We start from the raw sequence: 21,792 nt of genomic DNA, 5'->3' as shown, positions 1-21,792 counted from the left end.
ACTGGTTTTCCATGATGGGTATAGCAAAAACGAATGCAATGTCCTAACCATTTGGAAATGGTCTGTTTTCATATAGCCTTCCCTTGTGAAGCTGCAGCATAGGATACAAAGAGCTGGTCAGATTTTCTGAAAACCTTAGTTTTATCCAAGTAGCAACGAAGTTGCCTGTGAATGTCCAAGGAATGCAGGAGTCTTTCTCCTTTGTTCTGTGGATTTGGAAAGAAGGTGGGTAAGTGAATGGTTTGATTTAAAGCCACACTGGATACCACCTTAGGCATGAAGGAAGGATTAGTTCGTAGAGAAACTCTGTCTTGATGGAAAATGAGGAAAGGTTCCACTGCCATTAGTGCCTGAAGCTCTGAGACTCTTCTGGCTGAAGTTATTGCTAGCAGTAGGGCAGTCTTCCATGATATAAACTTTAGATCAGCAGAGAAAGCTGGTTCAAAGGGAGGTAGCGTAAGTTTTTCCAGAACAAAGTTGAGGTCCCAGGTTGGTGTAGGTGCTCTCCTGGGGGGAGGCTGTTTTTTGCCCCTATGAGGAACTGCCTTACAAGTAGATGTGAAAATAAGGGTGGATCCATGTTGTAGTGGGCTGAAATAGCTGAGGCGTGGATTTTAATGGATGAAAAAGAAAGTCCTTTGTGCAACATCTCAGTTAAATACTGTAGAATCTAAGGCATGTGAGGCTGAAGGGTATTTTGGCCTTTAGCTTGGTTCCAGGCGCAAAACCTTTTCCATTTGTCCGAGTAGGCCTTCCTGGCGCTGGGCCTCCTAGCTTCCAGAATAACATCCATAACTGCTTGAGGAAGAGGAGCTGGCTGGATGCTTAGGTGATTTGCCATGCAGCCAAATTTAAGGTTTTGAGCTGGCTGTGTAGAATCTGATTGTCTTGCTGTGTGAGCAAATGGACAATTTGTGGTAAAATCCAAGGTGGGCCCTGGGCCATATTCCTTAATACTGGGTACCAGTGCTGGCGTGGCCAGTCTGCGGCTATGAGTATCATTCGTGGTCTCTCCTTTCTGACTTTCAGAAGCACCTTTGAGAGAAGGGGCAATGGAGGGAAGACATACACTGTCAGTTTTTTCCAATTGAATGAGAGTGCGTCCACTTTCCAAGCTTGATGGTGAAGTGTCCTTGTACAAAATTTTGTTAGCTGATAGACTTGTTTGCCAGCCCCCAAAACTATGTCTGGGTGGCCCCATTTTTAAGTCATTGCAAATACTTGTGGATCCAGTTTCCATTCGTGGGGATCCATGATGTTTCTGCTGAGGTAGTCTGCCAATGTGCTCCTTTTTTTCCTGGCAGGAATTGAGCTTGTAGCTGAACTTGGTAAGCCAGTGCTGTGTTTCACAAGGTCATTTCTTGCCTGCATAGAGGGGAGGCGTGTGTACCCACTTGTTTGTTTATGTACCACATTACTGTGGTGTTGTCCGTCCTTATTGTAAGCTGTCCTGGATGTAAGAGGTTCTTGAAGGCTGTCAGAGCATTCTGTACAGCTAGCATCCCTTTGATGTGCAGATTCCTTTGATCTGCAGTCCATTGCCTTGAACACACTGTCCTGCCATGTGTGCCCTCCAGGCATAGTCCGATGCATCTGTTGTCATAGTTTGCCTGGCTGGGGGCAAGGTGAAAGGCTGACCCTTGATGAGGTGACATGCCTGTGACCACCACAGAAACTCTTGTTGAAGGCAGGGAATGAGAGATAGTGTCCAAGCTGTGGCTGTGTTGAGACCATACGCTTTTTAGGTACCACTGTAATTTCCTCATATGCAGCTTTGCAAATGGTATTAGTACTATGCAAGATGCCATGAAGCCCAAGGCCTGCAGAATTTTACTTGCAGGGAGTTGGGTCTTTGTTGCCATTGTTTTGAAATATTGAGTCAGTTGTAGTTTGTCTGGCGTCAGATAAGCCTTCTGGGCCGTTGTAGTCAAGCTGGCACCCAGGAATGTAATTTTGTGAGGGTACTAGTTTTGATTTCTTTTTGTTTACTGTGTACCCTAGGCAACTTAGATGTTTTACAAAAGCCAGATGTTGTAAGAGGATGTCCTTGCTTTCTGCTTGGATGAGGCAGTCCAGGTATGGGTATATTTGAATTCCTCTGTCAGCAGTATGCAATTACTGGTGCCATGCATTTTGTGAAAACCCTGGGCGCAGTGGATAAGCCAAAGGGCAGTGCAGAGAATTGGTAATGGGTTGAACCTGCAATGAAATGGAGGCATCTTCTGCAATTTTGTCTGATAGGGACATGCAGGTATGCCTCCTTGAGGTCCAACGTTACTAGCCATGCTTTCTTGCCCAACATGGGAAGAAGCTGCTATAGTGTTAGCATCTTGAATTTGGGTACTTGTAAGAAGGTGTTTAGAACTGAATGGTCCAGAATTGGTCTCCAGACATTGTCCTTTCTGGGGACTAGAAAGAGTCTCAAGTAAAATTCTTGGCCTTGCTCCCGTGTAGGTACCAGCTGAATTGTTCTCATGTCCACGAGAGCTGCAATTTGTTTTTGTGCCTCTGCCCATTGATTTTGTGGCAGGTTTGGCATTCCACTTTTCATTGGCAAGGTGTGGAAATGGAATCTGTATCCTTGTGAAATTATGTCTAGGACCCATTTGCCCTTTGTGACGATGTGCCAGTTGTCTGAAAAAAGTGCCAATTTTCCTCCCAAGGGAGCTGCCAAGAGAGTCTTCCTTGGCCATATGAGGTTTAAGTCATTGAGTTTGCCTTCTAGTAGTTTGGGGCCTGTCTTCTCCTCCCTTCTGTGTTGCAGTGCCCCATTGTCGAGGTTTGCAGCGGGTTTGTGGTTGTCCTCTGCCTCTTGGGCGTCTGTATTTACCCCTCTGTGGTCTGTCAGTAGCTGTAAAGGACCAATGTTTTGTTGGCCAATTTCTGCTGAAGCGAGGGGGCTGAAAGTACAGTTTTGTACCAACCATAAATGTAGATGTTAGAGTGCTAATACAGCTGCAGTCATAACAGATGGGTTCTCCTGCCGTCAGGTGGGTCCTCAGTCGGCCGAATTCCAAAGTCTAGGTCCGGTGTCGGTTGTCAGCGCTTCTTCCCTGACGTCAGGGCGCCAGGGGTATAAAAGAACCAGCCGATGCCATTTTCTTAAGTTTTTCTTGCCCCAGATGTCAGGTGCCCCCAGAAGGAAGGCAATACATAAATTTGTGTAATAAAAATGCAATATAATCAAAATACAGTAGTTACAAGCAAATACACCATAAAAGAATACCCCAAATCAGGTTGTATGAGGAGGTGTTAGCCAATGGGCCCGTCCCAAGAGGGGAAGGAGGGAGGGAAACCTGGACTGAAGCTGTATTAGCACTCGAACATCTACATTTATGGTAGGTACAAAACTGTACTATGTTCATCGTGCATACAGCTGCAGTCATAATAGATGGGTAGAATCCCAAAGCTAAGAAAGGGGTGGTAGGCACTAGGTGGAACTAGGAGGAGCCAGAATGCCCTGCAAGACTGCAGTGGCAAAGCCTGCTCTAGTTTTGGAGTATAATGGTAGGTGGTAGTGCTTGGAGAAGGTAAGCACAGAACTAGTGGCTGCTTCCAAAATATCTTTGGTAGGAACTCCTCTGAGGAAAGCTGCAGAGGTAGCTGTGGCCCTTGTGGAGTGAGATCTGATGCCTGCAGGTACAGTTTTACCATGAAAAGAGCAACAAAAAAGTACTGTTTTGTACCTACCATAAATGTAGATGTTCGAGGATTCCCTTGCTGCAGTCCTGACAATTGGGTATAGTCCGCGTCCCAGTCGGCCCGAATACCAGAGTATAAGGCTGACGTCGGTCATGGCGCCTTAGACTGACGTCAGTACGTCAGGGTACTAATGCGCATGACCGACGTCATTTCCTCAGTCTTTTCTTGCCCCAGATGTCAGAAGACCCAAAAAGACAAGTCCCAAAAACAACCTGCACCAAAAACATGTACAATATATACAGTAATATATACAAAAAATATAAGCATGTAAACTCACCTACACAACCACCCTGAAACACAGAGGGAAGGAGGGAGGTATTGGACTGCAGCAAGGGAATCCTCGAACATCTACATTTATGGTAGGTACAAAACTGTACTATGTTCTTCGTCTTCCCTTGCTGCAGTCCTGACAATTGGGTAGAATCCCAAAGCAGAGGTAAGGGAGGCTGGCAAATTATAAAGTAGCAGGAGCTGACAACATGCCTTGTAAAACAGCTGTGGCAAAACCAGCTCTAGTCTTAGAGTATATAGGCAGGTGATAATGCCTAGAGAAAGTATGCACTGAACTCCAAGTAGCTGCCTCCAGAATATCCTTAGTTGCCACCCCCCTTAGAAATGCTGTTGAAGTGGCAGTAGCCCTAGTGGAATGAGGCCTAATCCCAGCTGGAACCTCTGCCATGATGGGAATAACAAAATGCAATGCAAAAGCCAATCCACCTAGAAATAGTTTGTTTTGACACAGGCTTGCCCTGTGAACTTAAAGCAAAAGAAACAAGTAACTGCTGAGACTGCCTAAAATCTTTAGTCCTGCTCAAATAATAACGCAATTGCCTGTGTACATCTAAAGTGTGCAAAATCTTTTCCCTTTATTTTGAGGATCTGCAAAAAACGTAGGCAAATGAATAGTTTGGTTTAAAGCCACACTAGAAACTACCTTAGGCATAAAGGAAGGATTAGTACGTAATGATACCCTGTCCTTATGGAAAATCAAAAAGGGCTCTACTGCCATAAGGGCCTGCAACTCAGACACCCTTCTTGCAGAAGTAATAGCCAACAGAAAAGCAGTCTTCCATGACAAATATTTCAATTCAGCAGTAGCTGCAGGCTCAAAAGGTTGTAGAGTAAGTTTTTCCAACACAAAATTGAGATCCCAAGCAGGAGTAGGAGCTCTACGGGGGTCTTATATTCTTTGCCCTCTAAGAAACTGCTTGAACAAAGGATGCGAAAACAAAGGTGGGTCACAATCATAGTGAGCTGAAATTGCTGCAGCATGAATCTTTATGGAAGAGAAAGACAAACCTTTGTCCAATAATTCAGTAAGATATTGAAGAGCCACACTCAAATTAGGCTCTGAAATCTCCAAATTCTTTGCTGTACTCCAAAATAAAAATCTCTTCCATTTTTCTGTACACTCTCCTAGTACTAGGCCTTCTAGCTTCCATAATCACATTTAAAACTTGTTGAGGAAGCTGAGACCTACCATGCTTCAACACAGAATATGCCAAGCTGTGAGATGAAGAGATGGAAGCTTGACATTGAGCAGATGACCGTCCTTCTGAGATAACAGATGAGGAATCAGAGGTAAAGGCCATGGAGGCTTCTTTACAAGACTCCTTAGAAGTGGGTACCAGTGTTGCCGAGGCCAATCTGGAGCTATCAAAATCATCCTTGGCCTGTCCTGTCTGACCTTTAGTAATACCTTTAGAAGAAGAGGTAGAGGTGGAAAGGCATAGACATGAAGGTTTTTCCAACTGAAAGACAGAGCATCCACTTTCCAAGCTGTGTGATGAAACCCCTTTGTGCAATACTTTGGCAGCTGGTGGTTTAGTGGAGAAGCGAACAGATCTATGTCTGGAGTTCCCCATGACACTGTCAATTTCTGAAATACATGAAGATCCAGTTTCCACTCGTGGGGATCCATGATTTGTCTGCTTAATACATCTGCTAGGGAGTTCTGTGCTCCTGGCAGAAACCATGCCTGAAGAGTCAGTTGCAGGCTTAACGCAGTCTCCCATAAAATCATTGCTTGCCTGCATAGAGGATAAGAATGTGTTCCCCCTTGCTTGTTGATGTACCACATGACAGTTGTGTTGTCTGTCAGAATCAACACCTGCCCTGGAAGAAGTAACTCCTTGAACGCCATCAATGCAAACTGGACTGCTAACATCTCCTTCATGTTGATATGTAGATGCTGTAGTCTGGCAGGCCACTTGTCTTGTATCCACTTTCCATTTAGATGAGCTCCCCAAGCAGTGTCCGAGGCATCTGTCGTTAAAATCTGACTCGCCTCTGGCGGGTCACAGAGAGTCCCTTGTTTAGGTGACATTCCTGAGCCCACCACAAGAATTCCTTTTGAAGGCAAGGTATTATTTGAATGACAGTGTCCAAATCTTGGCAGTGCTGTGTCCATACATTTTGAGATACCATTGCAGCTTCCTCATATGCAGTTTGGCATTGGGAAGCACCAGAATACAAGATGCCATGAACCCTAATGCTTGAAGGACTGTCCTTGCAGTCAGCACGGACTGATGAGATAGTTGATGGAAGTAAAGTGACAGACTCTTTTGTTTGTCCGGGGTTAAAAGGCCATCTGGGCTGCTGTATTCAGTCTCACACCCAGAAAGCACATGTCTTGAGAGGGTACTAGACTGGACTTTATTTCGTTCACAGAATACCCTAGGCATCTTAGCACTGCTATGACATATTCCAGATGCTGTAGAAGGTGTTCCTTTTCTTGAGCCAGAATCAGGCAGTCGCCCAAGTAAGGATAAATTTGAATGCCTTGAAGCCTGAAGTAAGCTATCACTGGAGCCAGAACCTTTGTGAATACTCTGGGCGCAGTAGATAAGCCAAAGGGCAATGCAGAGAACTGATAATGAAAATCTCCAGTTCGAAACCGCAGATACTTTCTGCAACTTAGCCTTATGGGCACATGAAGGTAAGCTTCCTTGAGATCCAAAGTTACCATCCAGTGATCCTTGCCCAGCAGAGGTAACAGTTGCTGTAACGTCAACATCTTGAACTTGGGAATGTCCAGATAAGTGTTGAGGATAGATAAATCCAAAATTGGTCTCCACGTGTTCCCCTTCTTTGGTACTAGGAACAGGCGAGAATAAAATCCAAGCCCCTTTCTGACACAGGGACTGGCTGAATAGCCCCTATCTGGAGTAACTGAGAAACTTGCTTGTGAGCCTCTTTTCTTTGTGGAGGAGGAACATCTGGCATGCCTTTGAAAGGGGCATTGTGTGGAAATAAAATCTGTACCGTGATGAATGATATCCAGCACCCATCTGTCTTGAGTGATTAAATCCCAATTTTCTTTGAAAAGAGACAATCTTCCTCCCAAAGGAGCTGCCAGACGAGAATCCACTGGCAGCTGAAAAGGCAGGTCATTGGTTCTGCTTACGAAAGGACTGACCCCTGCCCTCACCAGAAGTCTGAGCAGGTGAACTGTCTGATCTAGGCCTAAACGAACCTTGAGCCCTGCCCCTACCACGTCTAGACCTACCCCTAGACTGGGAACCATAAGCAGGATAAGTCCACCCCTTAGCAGGCCAATTTCTACTAAACTTCGGAGGCTGCACCTGCAAAAAATCTTTAACAGTCTGCATAGACTTAGCTTTGTCCTCCATTTTCTTTAAAACTGCTTCCACAGGCGGTCCAAACAACACATCAGACTGTAAAGGAGCATCCAAAATCCTGGTCTTAACATGCTCAGCTAAATTCTGATCCTTCAACCATGCATGTCTGCGAAGAACAGAACTAGTAGCAGCCACCCTCGAGGAGGCCTGAACAGCATCAAAACCACACTGCAAAGAATGCTTACCCACTTGTTCAGACACATGAACCAAATCCAGCAATTCTTTACACTCAATACCTTCCGCCAAAGCATCCACCTTAGATTTCAATTGTGAAAGGAGATAATTCTGATATTTCAGCATATGAAATTGACAATTCAACGCCCTCATGGCTAGAGTGGAAGAAGTATATACTTTCTTACCCCACCTATCCAAAGCCCTTGCCTCTTTATCAGAGGGTACAGGATTTTTAACCACAGAAGCTTTAACACCTTTAGGCCCCTGAGAAACAGTTTCTGGGTCCGCCCTGGGACTCTTAAACAAATACTTATGAGCTTGGGCACCCTATAATACCTATCAGGCTTAACAGGAGCAGGAGGCAAGGAATCAGGGTTCAGAGAAGCCTCTGCAAAAACATCCTCCACCACATTCAACACAGGAGGAATAGCTAAGGGCCTATGCTGGGGCAAAACAAGAATTCCCTAAGCCTTTTCTGGAGTCAGAGTAATCTTGGCCTTCCCATTTAAAGTGCTCCCTCATGGAGTGAAGAGTCTCTGAAAATGAAAATCCTCAGGAGGAGAAGCTGAAGGAGTGGAGTCATCCACATCAGAATCAGAATAAGTAGGAAACTCTGGCAAGTCTTCCACAGAAGACTCTGAAGCCTGTGAACACTGTTCAAAACTATCAAACTCCTGTTCCACCCTAGGCCTCTTATCAGGTGGGGCCATAGAACCTCTAATCAGAGTAATCAAATCTTCTGCCATTTTAAGCATATGTTTCTTAGGCACAGAGCCCGAAATGCTAGGAGAAGCCCCTACAGAAGCTGAACTTGGCCTTCCTCTAAAAGAAGCTTTGGCAACAGAAGGAGAGGCCCTAACTACCTTGGGAAGAGAGGGAAGAACAGTTACCTGAGAAGCCCCCTCAGCCTGGCCTACCTCCTGAGAGGGCACATCCTGTAACAGTAAAGTATCTGCCTGAGACTCCATAGAGACCCCTGGCAAAACCTCTGGCTCCCCTGAGCCTTCTAAAGGACCGACGTCCGGGACTGCCGGTTCCTCACCCCTAGACTTCACTGTTTTGTCCTTTCGCTTCTTAGATGAAGCAGGCGTCGGAGCATCCGACGGCATAGTATAATTGCAACGCTTCCCAAACACTAACCTAGCACAATCAAGCCTCCTCTTAATAGTGCGCTTGTTAAATCTAGCACAAGAGCGGCAACCAACAACGTCGTGCTCAGGCCCTAAACAAGGTATACACAATGTATGATAATCCCTATGCGGTATCTGCTTCCCACAAGAAATACAGTTATTCACTTTTTCTGACATCCGTTAAATACTGAGGCAAGAAAAACCAAAATGTTCAACGGGTTACTTAGCCAACTCTGTATTCGGTCTGAAACTCCGGTTTCGGAAAATCTCAGAACGCCAACCTGCACTCGCAAAATTGCTTCTGCATCGGACCATGCGGCAAAAAAGACTGAGGAAATGACGTGGGTCATGCGCAATGGTACCCTGACGTACTGACGCCAGTCTAAGGCGCCATGACCGACGTCAGCCTTATACTCTGGTATTCGGGCCGACTGGGACGCGGACTATACCCAATTGTCAGGACTGCAGCAAGGGAAGACGAAGAACATCGTATGCAGTGGGCTATCCATTTTGAGATTGTCTGTTTGGAAATTGGCTTCCCTTGAGCTCCTATAGCATAGGACACAAAGAGCTGTTCTGATTTTCTGAAAGGCTTTGTTCTGTCCAAATAATAACGCAGCTGTCTGTGGATGTCCAAGGAATGTAGTGGTCTCTCCCCTTTGTTTTGAGGATTAGGGTAGAAGGTAGGCAAGTGTATAGCCTGATTCAAAGCTACCCTGGATACCACCTTTGGCATAAAGGATTTGGTTGGTTCGTAAGGAAACTCTGTCCTGATGGAAGATGATAAAAGGCTGCACAGCCATGAGGGCTTGTAGTTCCGATACCCTACGAGCTGAGGTGATAGCCAGAAGGAAAGCTGTTTTCCAGGACAAATATTGCAAATCTGTTGAAGCAGCTGGCTCAAAAGGAGGCAAGGTCAGCTTTTCTAGAATGAAATTGAGATCCCAAACAGGTATTGGTTGTTTCCTTGGGGGTTTTTTTATTCTTAGCCCCTCTGGGGAACTGTCTTAAGAGGGGGTGAGAATAAAGGTGGATCAGTGTTGTATTCTGCAGAAATGGCTGAGGCATGGATTTTGATGGAGGAGAATGAAAGCCCACTGCTTAGCAGCTCAGCTAGATACTGTAATATTTGAGGTAAATTCAGTTTTCCAGGATTCTGGCCCTTTTTCTCATTCCAGGCACAACACAGTTTCCATTTTGCGGAGTAAGCATTTCTAGTAGATGGCCTTCTGGCCTCCAAAATGACATCCTGCACCTCCTTGGAGAGTACGGTCTGTTGTGATGTTAAGGAATCTTCCATGCGGCCAGATTGAATGTTTTCAGCTGACTGAAGAGTTTTGAAGCTGTGCTGAGTCAGAAGAGGAGGCATTAGAGGTAGGGTCGATGGAGGGGAATGCGTCAGGCTCCTCAGGAGTGGGTACCAGTGCTGTCTTGGCCAGTCTGGAGCAATGAGAATCATCTTTGGTCCGTCTACTCTGGTTTTCAATAGAACTTTGGGCAGCAGAGGAAGAGGTGGAAAGGCAAACTGTCATTGTTGTCCAACTGAAAGAGCATCCACTCTCCAGGCCTGTGGATGAAAGTCCTTGAGCAGAATTTTGTCAATTGGTGATTTTTGTGGGAGGCAAAGATCTATGTCTGGCCTTCTCCATGCTTGAATTATCTCTGTAAAAACTTGAGGATGCAACTTCCATTCGTGTGGATCTGTCATATTTATGCTTAGGTTGTCTGCCGGCGTGTTCTCCTTGCCTGGCAAGTACTGTGCTTGAAGTTCGATTTGCAATTCCAGAGCCATGTTCCAAAGTGACATGGCCAGCCTGCATAGCGGGTATGAATGGGTTCCTCCCTGTTTATGTACCACATTACTGTGGTGTTGTCTGTCCTTATCAATAGCTGACCTGGATGCAGAAGGTCTTTGAAAGCTATAATAGCATTTATTACTGCTAGCATTTCCTTTTGATTGATGTGAAGGTGCTTTTCTTTTTGGGACCATTTGCCCTGAATGCACCGATCTGTCATGTGCACCCCCCAGGCGTAGTCCGAGGCGTCTGTTGTGATTACTTGATTTGCTTGAGGCTTGCAGAATGGGAGACCTGTGTTTGTTTGGCATGCTTGAGCCCACCACAGAAATTCCTTTTGAAGACATGGAATTAGTAGTATTATTGTTTCCAAACTGTGGCTGTGTTGAGACCATAGGTTTTTCAGGTACCATTGGAGTTTCCTCATATGCAGCTTTGCACATGGGATTAGTAGGATGCACGATGCCATGAATCCCAGAGCTTGCAGGATTTTCCTTGCAGTCAGCCTGGTGAAATTTGCTAGTGTTCTGAAGTATTGAGTTAGTTGCCCCTGCGTCTCTGGCGTGAGGTAGGCCATCTGGGTGTTTGTGTCCAAGTTGGCACCCAGGAAAATTATTTTCTGAGAGGGTAGTATCCTTGATTTCTTTTTGTTGACTGTGTATCCCAGAGAATTCAACAACCTTATTACAAAAGCCAGATGTTTCAGAAGTATGTGCTTGCTGTCCGCTTGGATCAGGCAGTCGTCCAAATATGTGTTTATTTGTATCCCTTGAAGTTTACAGTAGGCAATTACTGATACCAGGCATTTCGTGAATACTCTGGGCGCAGTAGATAAGCCAAAGGGCAATGCAGAGAATTGATAATGGGTTGAACCTGCAAGAAATCTGAGATATCTTCTGCAATTTTGTCTGATTGGGGCATACCAGCCAAAACTCCTTGCCCAGCATGGGAAGAAGCTGCTGTAATGTGAGCATCTTGAATTTTGGCACGAGTAAAAATGAGTTTAGGATGGATAGGTCCAAAATAGGTCTCCAATCTTTTCCCTTCCTCGGTACCAGGAATAGTCTGGAATAAAAACCTTGACCTTGTTCGTGAGTAGGTACCTCTTGAATAGCTTTCATGTCCATGAGATCTGAAATTTGTATTTGTGCCTCTGCCCTTTGTGTGGCAGGTTTGGCATGCCTCTCATTTTTGGAAGGGTGTGAAAATGGAATCTGTAGCCTCTGTTTATAATGTCCAGGATCCATTTGTCTTTTGTGACAATATGCCAATCTTTTGAAAATAATGCCAGTTTTCCGCCTAAGGGTGCTGCCATTTGAGCCTTGCTTGGCATGCAAAGGGGAAAGTCATTGGGCTTGCTTTCTGAATGGCTGCGAACTATCCTCACCACCTCTTTGTGTAGGAGCTTGCATTGTCTGCCTCTAAACGATCCTTGAGATTGCCCTCTGCCCCTCTGGCGCCTGTATCTACCTCTTTGGGGTCTGTCCGTGGCTGGAAAGGACCAATTTTTGGAAGGCCAATTTCTACTGAAACGTGGAGGTTGTACCTGTAGAAAATCTTTCACTGTTTGCATTGATTTAGCCTTTTCCTCCATTTTCTTTAATACCTCCTCAGCTTTAACACCAAATAATACATCCTTTTGTAGAGGGGCATCTAGTAATTTAGCTTTGACATGATCTGGTAAGGTTTGCTCCTTGAGCCAGGCATGTCTACGTATGACTGATCCTGTAACAGCAGCTCTACATGAGGCCTCTAGAGCATCAAAACCACATTGCAAGGTATGTTTACCCACTTGTTCTGCACTATGCATCAAATCCTGCAACTCCTTCAAGTCTGGTTGTTCAGGTTGTGACATTTTACTTCTCAACTGTGATAACAGAAACTGTTGGTACTTTAGCATATGGAACTGGCAGTTTAACGCCCTCATGGTCAAGGTGGCCGAAGTGTATACCTTTTTTCCCCACCTTTCTAAGGATCTGGAATCTCTCTCAGAAGGTAATGGGTTTTTAGCAGTGGAGGCCTTAATTCCCTTGGGGCCCTGTGAGATGCTTTCTGGGTCAGCTGCATGGCTTTTGTATAAAAATTGGTGTGAGTCAGGAACCCGGTAGTACCCGTCAGGCTTGACTGGGGCTGGAGGTAAATAATTCGGGTTAAGGCAGGCCTCTGAGTACACATCTAGTATGTCTAAGACAGGAGGTATAGCCAAAGGCCTGTGCTGGGGTACCAAGAGAAAACCCCTAAGCCTTTTCTTGGAATCTGAGTACTCTTGGCCTTCCCAGTGGAAGTGTTCCCTTAAGGTATGCAAGGTTTCCCCAAAAGAGTAATCCTCTGGGGGGGGAGACAGAGGGAATGGACTCCTCAGCATCAGAATCTTCAAAAGGGGAGTAGGAATGTTCCTGTTCATCCGAGTGATCTGAAATAATGGAGGTCTGGTCAGAGGAGAGGGATTCTTCCTCCACTCTAGGCCTTTTGTCCGGGGGGGGGAGGGGGGGGTTGAGAACCCCTGATAAGAGTAATCAAATCCTCAGCCATTTTAAGCATCTGTTTTTTAGGCATGGGGCCTGGAGAAGGGCCCTGTGGAGCTTGCCTCTTAGAATGCATGGCTGCTTTAGACTTAGTGAAAGCCTTGATAGAAAAAGAAGAGGAAGATCTGAAGACACCTTGAGAGGAGGCAGACCTGTCTACATTTTGAGATTCACCACCAAGAGTGACTTTGGTATCTGTAGTCGGGGTGTGGGCCGAGGAGCCAGCAACCTCAGGCACAGAAGACACCGCCAATGAAGTGTCGTCGGTAGGCAGGGGCTGCATAGGCGCCTCGCTGAGAACCGGACCACCTGTAGTCGGCTTTGGCGTGGTGTCAGGTAGAGGCCACGGACCTCGTGTGTCGGTCCTTGTCTTTGCGGTTTTTTTTTAGACAAAACTGGAGTCTGAGTATCCGACGACATAATATAGTTAAATCTTTTGCCAAAATAGTGCTGGGTGAACTCCGCCCGACGCTTAATGGTGCGTTTGTTGAATGTAGCACAAAAACGACAGACCGAGACGTTGTGGTCTGGGCCTAAGCAAGGAATGCAGAGGGAATGAAAATCCTTATGCGGTATTTGCTTCCCACAAGAAATACAATTATTAACTTTGTCTGACATCGGTCTGAGGCAAGAAAAGTTTCCCCAACGGGGTACTTAGCTTTCAAGAAGACTTCAGTTGCAAAATTTTCATAATTTCAGGAGCTGGCCGACCGGCACTTGCGAACTGCTTCTTCGGGCACCGCGCGGCAAGAAAGACTGGAGAAAATGGCGTCAGCTGGTTCTTATACCCGTGGCGCACTGACATCAGGGAAGAAGCGACGACAACCTACGCCGGACCTAGACTTTGGAATTCGGCCGACCGAGGACCCGTCTGACGGCAGGAGAACCCATCTGTTATGACTGCAGCTGTATGCACGATGAACATCCTGTAGAAAATCTTTGACCGTCTGCATAGATTTTGCCTTATCCTCCATTTTCTTTAAGACTTCTTCTGCTTTAACTCCAAATAGGACATCCTGCTGTAAGGGGGCACCTAGAAGCTTTGCTTTAACATGATCAGGCAGAGTTTGTTCCTTTAACCAAGCATGCCTACGTATAACAGACCCAGTAACAGCTGCTTTTACAGGAAGCCTCCAAAGAATCAAATCCACATTGTAAAGTATGTTTGCCCACCTGTTCAGCTGCATGCAACAGAGCCTGCATTTCTTTCAATTCAGATTGTTGAGGGATTGTGCTCATTTTGTCTTATTTGAGACATTAGAAGTTGCTGGCATTTTAGCATGTGAAATTGACAATTTAGTGCTCTCATAGCTAGAGTGGCTGAGGTGTAAACCTTTTCCCCCCACCTGTCTAGTGCTCTGGAGTCCCTTTCAGAGGGTACAGGATTTTTCGCCATAGAAGCCTTAGCCCCTTTTGGACCCTGGGGGAGAGTCTCTGGGTCAGCAGCAGGGCTTTTATAAAGGAATTTGTGGGAGTCAGGCACTCTATAATATCTGTCTGGTTTGGCTGGAGCAGGAGGCAGAGAATCTGGATTTAAACTAGATTCTAAGTAAACATCATCCACAATGTCTAAAACAGGGGGGATAGCAAGAGGTCTGTGCTGGGGGAGTAAAAGAAATTCTCTGAGCCTTTTCTTTGAGTCAGAGTAGTCCTGACCTTCCCAGTGAAAATGTTCCCTCAGTGTGTAAAGTTTCCCCAAAGGAATAGTCTTCAGGGAATGGAATCCTCAGCATCAGAATCTTCATAAAGGGGAAAGGAGTAATCTTGGTCCTCAGAGGAGCCAGAGGAAATAGACACTTAAACAGAGGAGGCATAATCTTCCTCTTGTCTAGGCCTTTTGTCGGGGGGGGGGGGGTTGGGAATCCCTGATTAAAGAGATCAAATCTTCAGCCATTTTAAGCATCTGTTTCTTAGGCATGGGGCCTTGAACTGGAGACTGAAGTGCAGTCTTTTTTTGGTTTAATAGGAGTCTTGAGTTTAGGATACGTTTTTATAGTGAGTGTCGGTCTGAAGACACCTTCAGAAACCGAAGGTGTTTCTGCAGCACCGACATCTTTCTACAATGTCATCGGTAGGGGCTAAAGAAAATGGCGGCGGCCTAGCACTCTCCGCCAAAAGCTCCGAAGCGGTCTTGGGTTCCAATTCTGCGGTAGCCAGGGGCTGCGTAGGAGCCTCACTGAAAACCAGTGAACCGGAGACCGGCCCAGCCGAGGCCTTAGAGTCTGGCTTGGGTCTAGGCTGCCTGTCCTTATCCTTGCATTTTTTGTGCACACCAGTAGTCTGTTGCTCCGACGGCATAGTATAGTTAAATTTTCTGCCGTAGTGTCGTGCGAAATCAAAACGCCTTTTTATAGTATGCTTATTGAACCTAGCACAAAAGTGACAACCAGTGACGTTGTGGTCTGGGCCTAGGCAAGGTATACAATAAGAATGAAAATCCTTATGAGGTATTTGCTTCCCACAAGAAATACAATCGTTAACTTTTTCTGATATCGGTCTGAGGCAAGAAAAGTTTCCCCAACGGGGTACTTAGCTTTATTGAAGATTTTGGATCCGAAATTAGACTTCGAAAATCTCAGGAGTCGGCTGTCCGGCACTTGCGAACTGCTTCTCCTTTGGGCACTGCGCGGCAAGAAAGACTGGAGAAAATGGCACTGGATGCATCATATATACCCCTGGCGCACTGACGTCAGGGAAGAAGCGACAGCAACCGACGTCGGACCAAGACTTTGGAATTCAGGCAGACTGCGGGACCGCCTGACAAGATAACCCAAGTGTGATGACTGCAGCAGGGTAACACGATGAACATCTTGATGGTAGAAGAAGCTCCAGCGTAAAACTGAGTGGCTAAAAAATCTAGGGCATATTCTATGGAAATGGTAAATCTCTTCCACTTACTGGTGCATACTTTTCTAGTGGAAGGCTTGAGAGCCAATAAAAGGTGGCATACTGGGGAGGAAATATATGGACGCCTGGCAATTAATGGAACTGGAGAAACCACGCAGTCAGCTTGAGGTTCAAAATGTTTGAGTGAACAAGACTGTCTGGATGGGACAGGAGGAGACCTGGCAAGGAGTCTAGAATCAAGGGTTGTCAAGTTAGGCAAGGCCAAAGGAAGGTGAACCAAACCTGGTGAGGATAAAAAGGAACAAGGATCACTGTGCTCTTAAACCAGAAGAGTGCTTTCTATAAAAATGAGAATTAGAGGTACCATGAGAAAGGCATACAAGAGACCAATCGTGGAGCACAGCATCTCTCTCTGACCTTCTGGGAGGGGGAATCAGGGCAAAGTAATTGCTGCATTTGTTTAGGGGAGAAGAGAACAGATCGCAACAAGGCTGACCCTAAAGGTGGAAAATCATTTTCGCCACTTTAGATTGAGAGACCACTCATGAGGATGAAGGATGCATCTACTAAGCTTGTCCACAATCACACTATAACTCCCCGGTTTGTGCATTGCTATTAGAAAGCAACTGGAAAAGATTGCCCGCTCTGCCACACCCTGAGGGCTTCTTGACAAAGGGGGCAAGACTTGGTTCCTCCCAGTTTCTTGATGTACCAAACTACTGACATTGTCTGCACTGCAATAGTCCCCTGAGAAAGAGGGGTCTGAAAGGCCTGCAACGCAAGAAGCACTGCACTTATGTCCAGGACAATGATGTGCAAGTTGGCTTCTATTGGTAACCAAGTGCCTTGGACAGTCTTGCCCATACGTCTCCCACCCCATCACCATGGCTGTGGGCTCCGGAAAAACAAAGGATGACTGAAGAACTTTATCGGAGTGCATCCACCAAAGATCCGTTTTGCAATGGTTGGCGATCAGGACTTGTGACCATGGGTGAAGTATGGACCACTGGGAGGCTAGTAGCCATTGCAGAATTCTCATGCATAACCTGGCTATTGCCACTAGACTTACAGATACTGCCATGGATCCTAGAGCTCAACACTAAACATGCTTTAACCTTCTTTCTGGGTTAACTTTTGAACCTAAACTACTACTTTCTGGTGATGTTCTTGGAGGGAGAGATGCTATTGTTAGAGTATTCAGTACTGCCCCTAAGAATTTTAAGTTTTGTGTTGGGATTAAACATTACTTTAGATTTTGTGATTCCTAGATGGGCAGATGATGGTGTAAGCCCTGGCTGTTATAAACTGATACTTGGTTGAAGTGGTTATGAGCCATTCAAGTACAGAAACGCACATAATTCTAGTAGTCTCAAGTGAGATGCTACTACTGTCATGCATTTGCCCTGGGGGCTGTGGTGAGTCCAAAGGGCAGAACTCTGAACTGGTAATGATCGGCTCACAGCTGTAAACAGAGAAACCTTCTGGAATGTTTCTCCATTTTGATATGGTAATGGGCATCCTGAAGATCTACTGAGCACATCCAGTCTTCCTTCAGAAAGGGAAGGATAGACTGCATTCTGACCAACCGAAACTTTGCTTGCCAAACTGTTCAATAACACAGATCCAAAATTGGTCTCTAGCCCATTTTTTTGGCACTAAATCTTAAGTTCCAGATTCTTCTTGGTCTGGCGGTGCTTATTGCATGACTTGTCCAGCGTTTTTTGGATTTCTTCTACTGCTGAATCCCTCTGATTGGGTGGAAGATCAGGGAGTTTTCTTGTAAACAGGGGAGGTTGAGAAAGGGAATTGTATAAATCGCTGGATAAGATCCGTTGCACCCAAAAATCTATTGTGTTTAGCCTGGTGTTTAGGTGCAAGGATAAACGTCCCTGGACTGCCTTCAGAGGAAGACAATCAGGCTTCTCTTCAGAAGGAGAGCTGAAAGGGCTTGCCTGGGATAAAATTCCTGAAGCCCTGGTTTTGCAGACCACCTCTGGTGCAAGGGCAGCGTCTTCAGTTTCAGCCCTCCCCTCTGCAGGAACTCCCTCCACGTGAGTCTTAGAAAAGCTCTTGGGATTTTTTTGAACCACATTTTTCAACCACTTCTCTGGTTCCTAGAAAAAGACCTTGGGGGGGAGGGGGGTGGAAAAAACATACACCCACAGCAGAAAGGGTCTACCATCTTTCGCACACCAGGACAAAGTTTTTCACTTTCAGGCCAAGCAAGGATGTTCAGTCAAAAGGAGCATTGACAAAAACTTTAATGGTTCCACAAAATCACAGGGGAGCGTCCATGCATCTCTCCTAATCGCTACACCTGTACCCGCTGCTCCAGACATCCCTTTGGCCGTATGTGAGAAAAGCCTCATGGAAAAATAGACAAACTCCAGGGCAGCTAACAGGGAAGACACTTTCTTGGACTCCCTCAGCTACAGCTCCTGCCAAGGAGTCTGATAAATCCTTGATCGGATCCCGTTGGAGTCTGATGAAATGTTCCATATGGCTCAAGGATCTTATAGTGAAGATCAATGAAGCGCAGACCAGCTTCACAAATCTGTCCACAGCCTGGGACTCCTTGCTGGGCAGATGGACAGGAACTCTCCTCAGCTAGTTCCATTTTAGTGGCAGCTGCTACGACCATACCATTAACTGCAAGACCCTTAGCCCAAAGCTGTTTGCCTTTGGGTGTGGAAAGCATCCTGTCTAGTCTCTTGTGGATGGGCTCTGAGCCAGGGGCCCTTCCATGCCCACTGTGAAAAACAACTGCATGATCTCACCAGTAGGAGGTGTCAACCAAGAGGTAGGTGGATGGGTGCTGAATGCTTACAGGTAAACATTCCTCAGAGAAAAGGTTTTGGGACTTCGTCACCCTCTGCTTTAGAATTTCCAAGATGTCTCCAAGGAGTGACTGTGGGGACCCCCACCTCTCCTCAAAATCGGAATGTTCAGTGACCAACTCCTGGGGGAATCCAAGTACTTCCTCTTGGACTTTTTTGGGACGGACCTCCTCAGTGGGACAATCTGGGGAGGTAGAGAATAACAATACCTATGGCTGTGACACCAGAGGCTTCAGCACCTGTTACCCAAGTGGAGAGGCAGGTGGAATAGTAGCGCTTGACGGGGGCTTGCTAAAGAAAGGGCCTTCTGCATAACCTCAAAGGCCAGTCCCCCTGAAGAGAGAAGGGAGTCCTGAACAGAGACTGCCTCGGGACCAGGATCACCCTGCTGCAAAGAACCAACCCCTTGAGACTGACTGAAGCCAGAGCACAGTTAACTCGAGTAGAAGCTCCAAGGAACAGGGACGAGACTGAAAAACCTGGAGTAGAGACCTGCTCCCTGGAGCAGACAGGGTAGCTACTGCTCCAGGAGGTCTCCAGTTCAGAAACTGAAGAGCTCAGGGTAACTGCTGGCTCTGCAGAAGCTAACAACTTTGGAGCAGACAGTTGGAGCTGAGAAAACCAGAACAAAGGACTAAAACACCTACTAGGGGGTTACAGGAGGAGAGATCAACGGAGTGAAAGATGTTTCAGTACCAAGACCAGAAGGAATCTGTACGAAGGTGAACCTGAAAACCCTCTAGCCCACAAAATTTTATTCATCACCCTCGCAACATTCAGTCCTGAAAAGGTTTTCGTGGAGCGGACCAAAGTGGAAGGAGACTTAGGCCTCCGCAAAAACAGTTCCGGTAAATTCCCCAGCAAAGGGGTCTACTGAAGGAGAGTAAGAAATTCTAGGCACCAAAGTCATAGTTTGAAATACAGAATCCAATTCTTGAGTCCAGGCCTTCGACGTGGACTGCTGACATTTTTGTAGAAGAGCAGCTAATGCTGAACTGTAGATACTCAATTAGGTCAGACAATAGGATGATAGGCCACCTGCAGTTAATTCCCATGAATAAAGTATACTTCAGTGCAGAAATCTGAACACCTCACTATATGCAGTCTGCATGTTTTGCCTGTAACTGCACAGGTTTATACAGTGGCTTACTTCCACCTCCAGAAGACATTTGAAACAGTCTTCCAAAGAATGCTTCAGCTGAAAACTTAACTAGCGGAAGACAGATGTGGAAGTGAACAGACTTCATGTGCAAAAAAGAATGTTGGAGGTTGATGGTGAGCAAAATTCAATTACTCTGGTGAACTGAAATCTTGAAATATTAAAGTACACTATGTGGGTGGAAATGTACGGGGGACAACTCTCATTCTGCAAAACACCAGCCCTACTATAGCATGCTTCACAGCTTACTCTAGTTCAGTCACTTCACCTTCCAAAGATGCAGCACCTACCAATTATAGTACTGCACTTTGGAATCCTGTTAAATCACACACCCAACTTACTCACACTACATAAAACTACATTGCATAAAGGTATATATTAGCATGCAGATGCTCATTTCCACAAATGACTGAAGATGCATTATTCATAATTACACTTGCATGGTAACACATTTAACACTTCCCCTCGTCCTTTTGACCCCAGGCAAAAGGGTTTGCAATAACATTTAGTGTCAAACAAAACCCAGATGTTTTGATACGGTCATGGGGTTGTAGAAATGTATTATTCCTTAGCAAGAAGTTATGTCATTCAAAACACAAATCAATCTACTGAAAGAAAACTGCTGTAAAGCAACCCAACGAGGTAAGAAAGTAGTTTGCAGTCAATATAAGGTCCTCATTAAAAGAAAAGTTTAAAGCAGTTACCTTGTTTTTTGTAATACTCTTCCCAAGCCTTTGTATAGTCTTGCGGCTGTCCTGGCTGCTGCTGCTGCTGTTGCTGCTGTTGCTGCTGCTGCTGTTGCTGCTGCTGTTGTTGCCCTGTAAATACAAAACATCCAATCTGAGAACAAGCACTTGTGCATTACTGAATACACACTGCAGGAAAATATTTATCATCCTTCCCAAATGCAAGCAACTTAAGCAGAAAGGAAAATGCATTTGAACACAGAACACTACTAAAATTAGGCATGTAGACAAAAGTTGTCACCGTATACTTACCTGTTGGCAGATCAAAGTCTTGTACTCAAACAGCAAGAAAAAAATCCAGTTAAGACATCTCGTACAATTGACTGTTCTCACAGGATTTCCTTAACTTTGGAAAGCATCTTCTATTCGAGCAATTGCATCAATCTCTAGACTATTATCCTTGAACTGGAAAGTCTGAAAATATTTTTTTTTCAATACAAAATGCCTTCTGAAATTAAAATACCAAACTACTAAAACAAAATTATGTTAACAGAAAAATCTTGGGCCTTAGAAAGTATAGTTGTGTACAATCTTACCATAACTTTAGAAGTCTTCCTCTTCTATATGCTGCTGTATCCATAACATGGAGTCTTCCGGCCATTTTACAAAACACAGCTGCTACTACGGAGGTACGTGTGATGGTCAGTGTCTCAGCATACGGCCATAAATGGACATCAGCACGCACCTACCTCAAGTGAAAGCCGCCAGAAACCAGCAACTATGGAGTGGGTACTTAGTCAGGCAAGTGTCTGGGGGAAGGCAAGGTGGGAAACTATACAGCAGCATAGAGAAGAGAAAGTACAGTTTTGTACCTACCATAAATGTAGATGTTAGAGTGTTGACACTGCTGCAGTCATTACACTTGGGTTATCCTGCAGTCAGGCGGTCACGCAGTCAGCCAGAGTTCCAAAGTCTTGGTCCGGCGTCGGTTGCCGTCGCCTTCTCCCTGATGTCAGTGCAACAGGGGTATACAAGATGCAGCAAACGCCATTTTCTTCAGTTTTTCTTGCCCCAGATGTCAGGTGCCCCCAAATAGGTAGGCAATTCAAATTGCTAGTAAACAATACAAAAGAAAAGCAAAACCATTTTTAGGTTACTCCCCATAGGTAAAAAGGATAGATGTCCTAGGTAAGTACCAGAAAGTAAGAAGGGAAGGAGGGAGGGTAAGCTGGACTGCAGCAGTGTCAACACTCTAACATCTACATTTATGGTAGGTACAAAACTGTACTATGTTC

At 45.5% G+C, this 21,792-nt stretch overlaps 1 protein-coding gene across 2 annotated transcripts in view; it reads right to left on the bottom strand.

The window, feature by feature from the left end:
* FUBP1 (far upstream element binding protein 1) overlaps positions 1-21,792 on the bottom strand; it is a 1,223,929-nt gene that overhangs the window by 196,595 nt on the left and 1,005,542 nt on the right. For both annotated transcript variants that reach the window (XM_044085874.1, XM_044085872.1), the window contains one exon: positions 20,516-20,629. In XM_044085874.1, the coding sequence (XP_043941809.1) occupies positions 20,516-20,629 (114 nt within the window). The remainder of the gene's footprint in view (positions 1-20,515; positions 20,630-21,792) is intronic.

Source organism: Protopterus annectens, chromosome 10.part0 (assembly GCF_019279795.1).
Source record: "Protopterus annectens isolate FY-2018-M chromosome 10.part0, PAN1.0, whole genome shotgun sequence".
In the NCBI taxonomy this organism is placed as follows: Eukaryota; Metazoa; Chordata; order Ceratodontiformes; family Protopteridae; genus Protopterus; species Protopterus annectens.
This window is presented reverse-complemented; position numbering and strand designations above follow the sequence as displayed.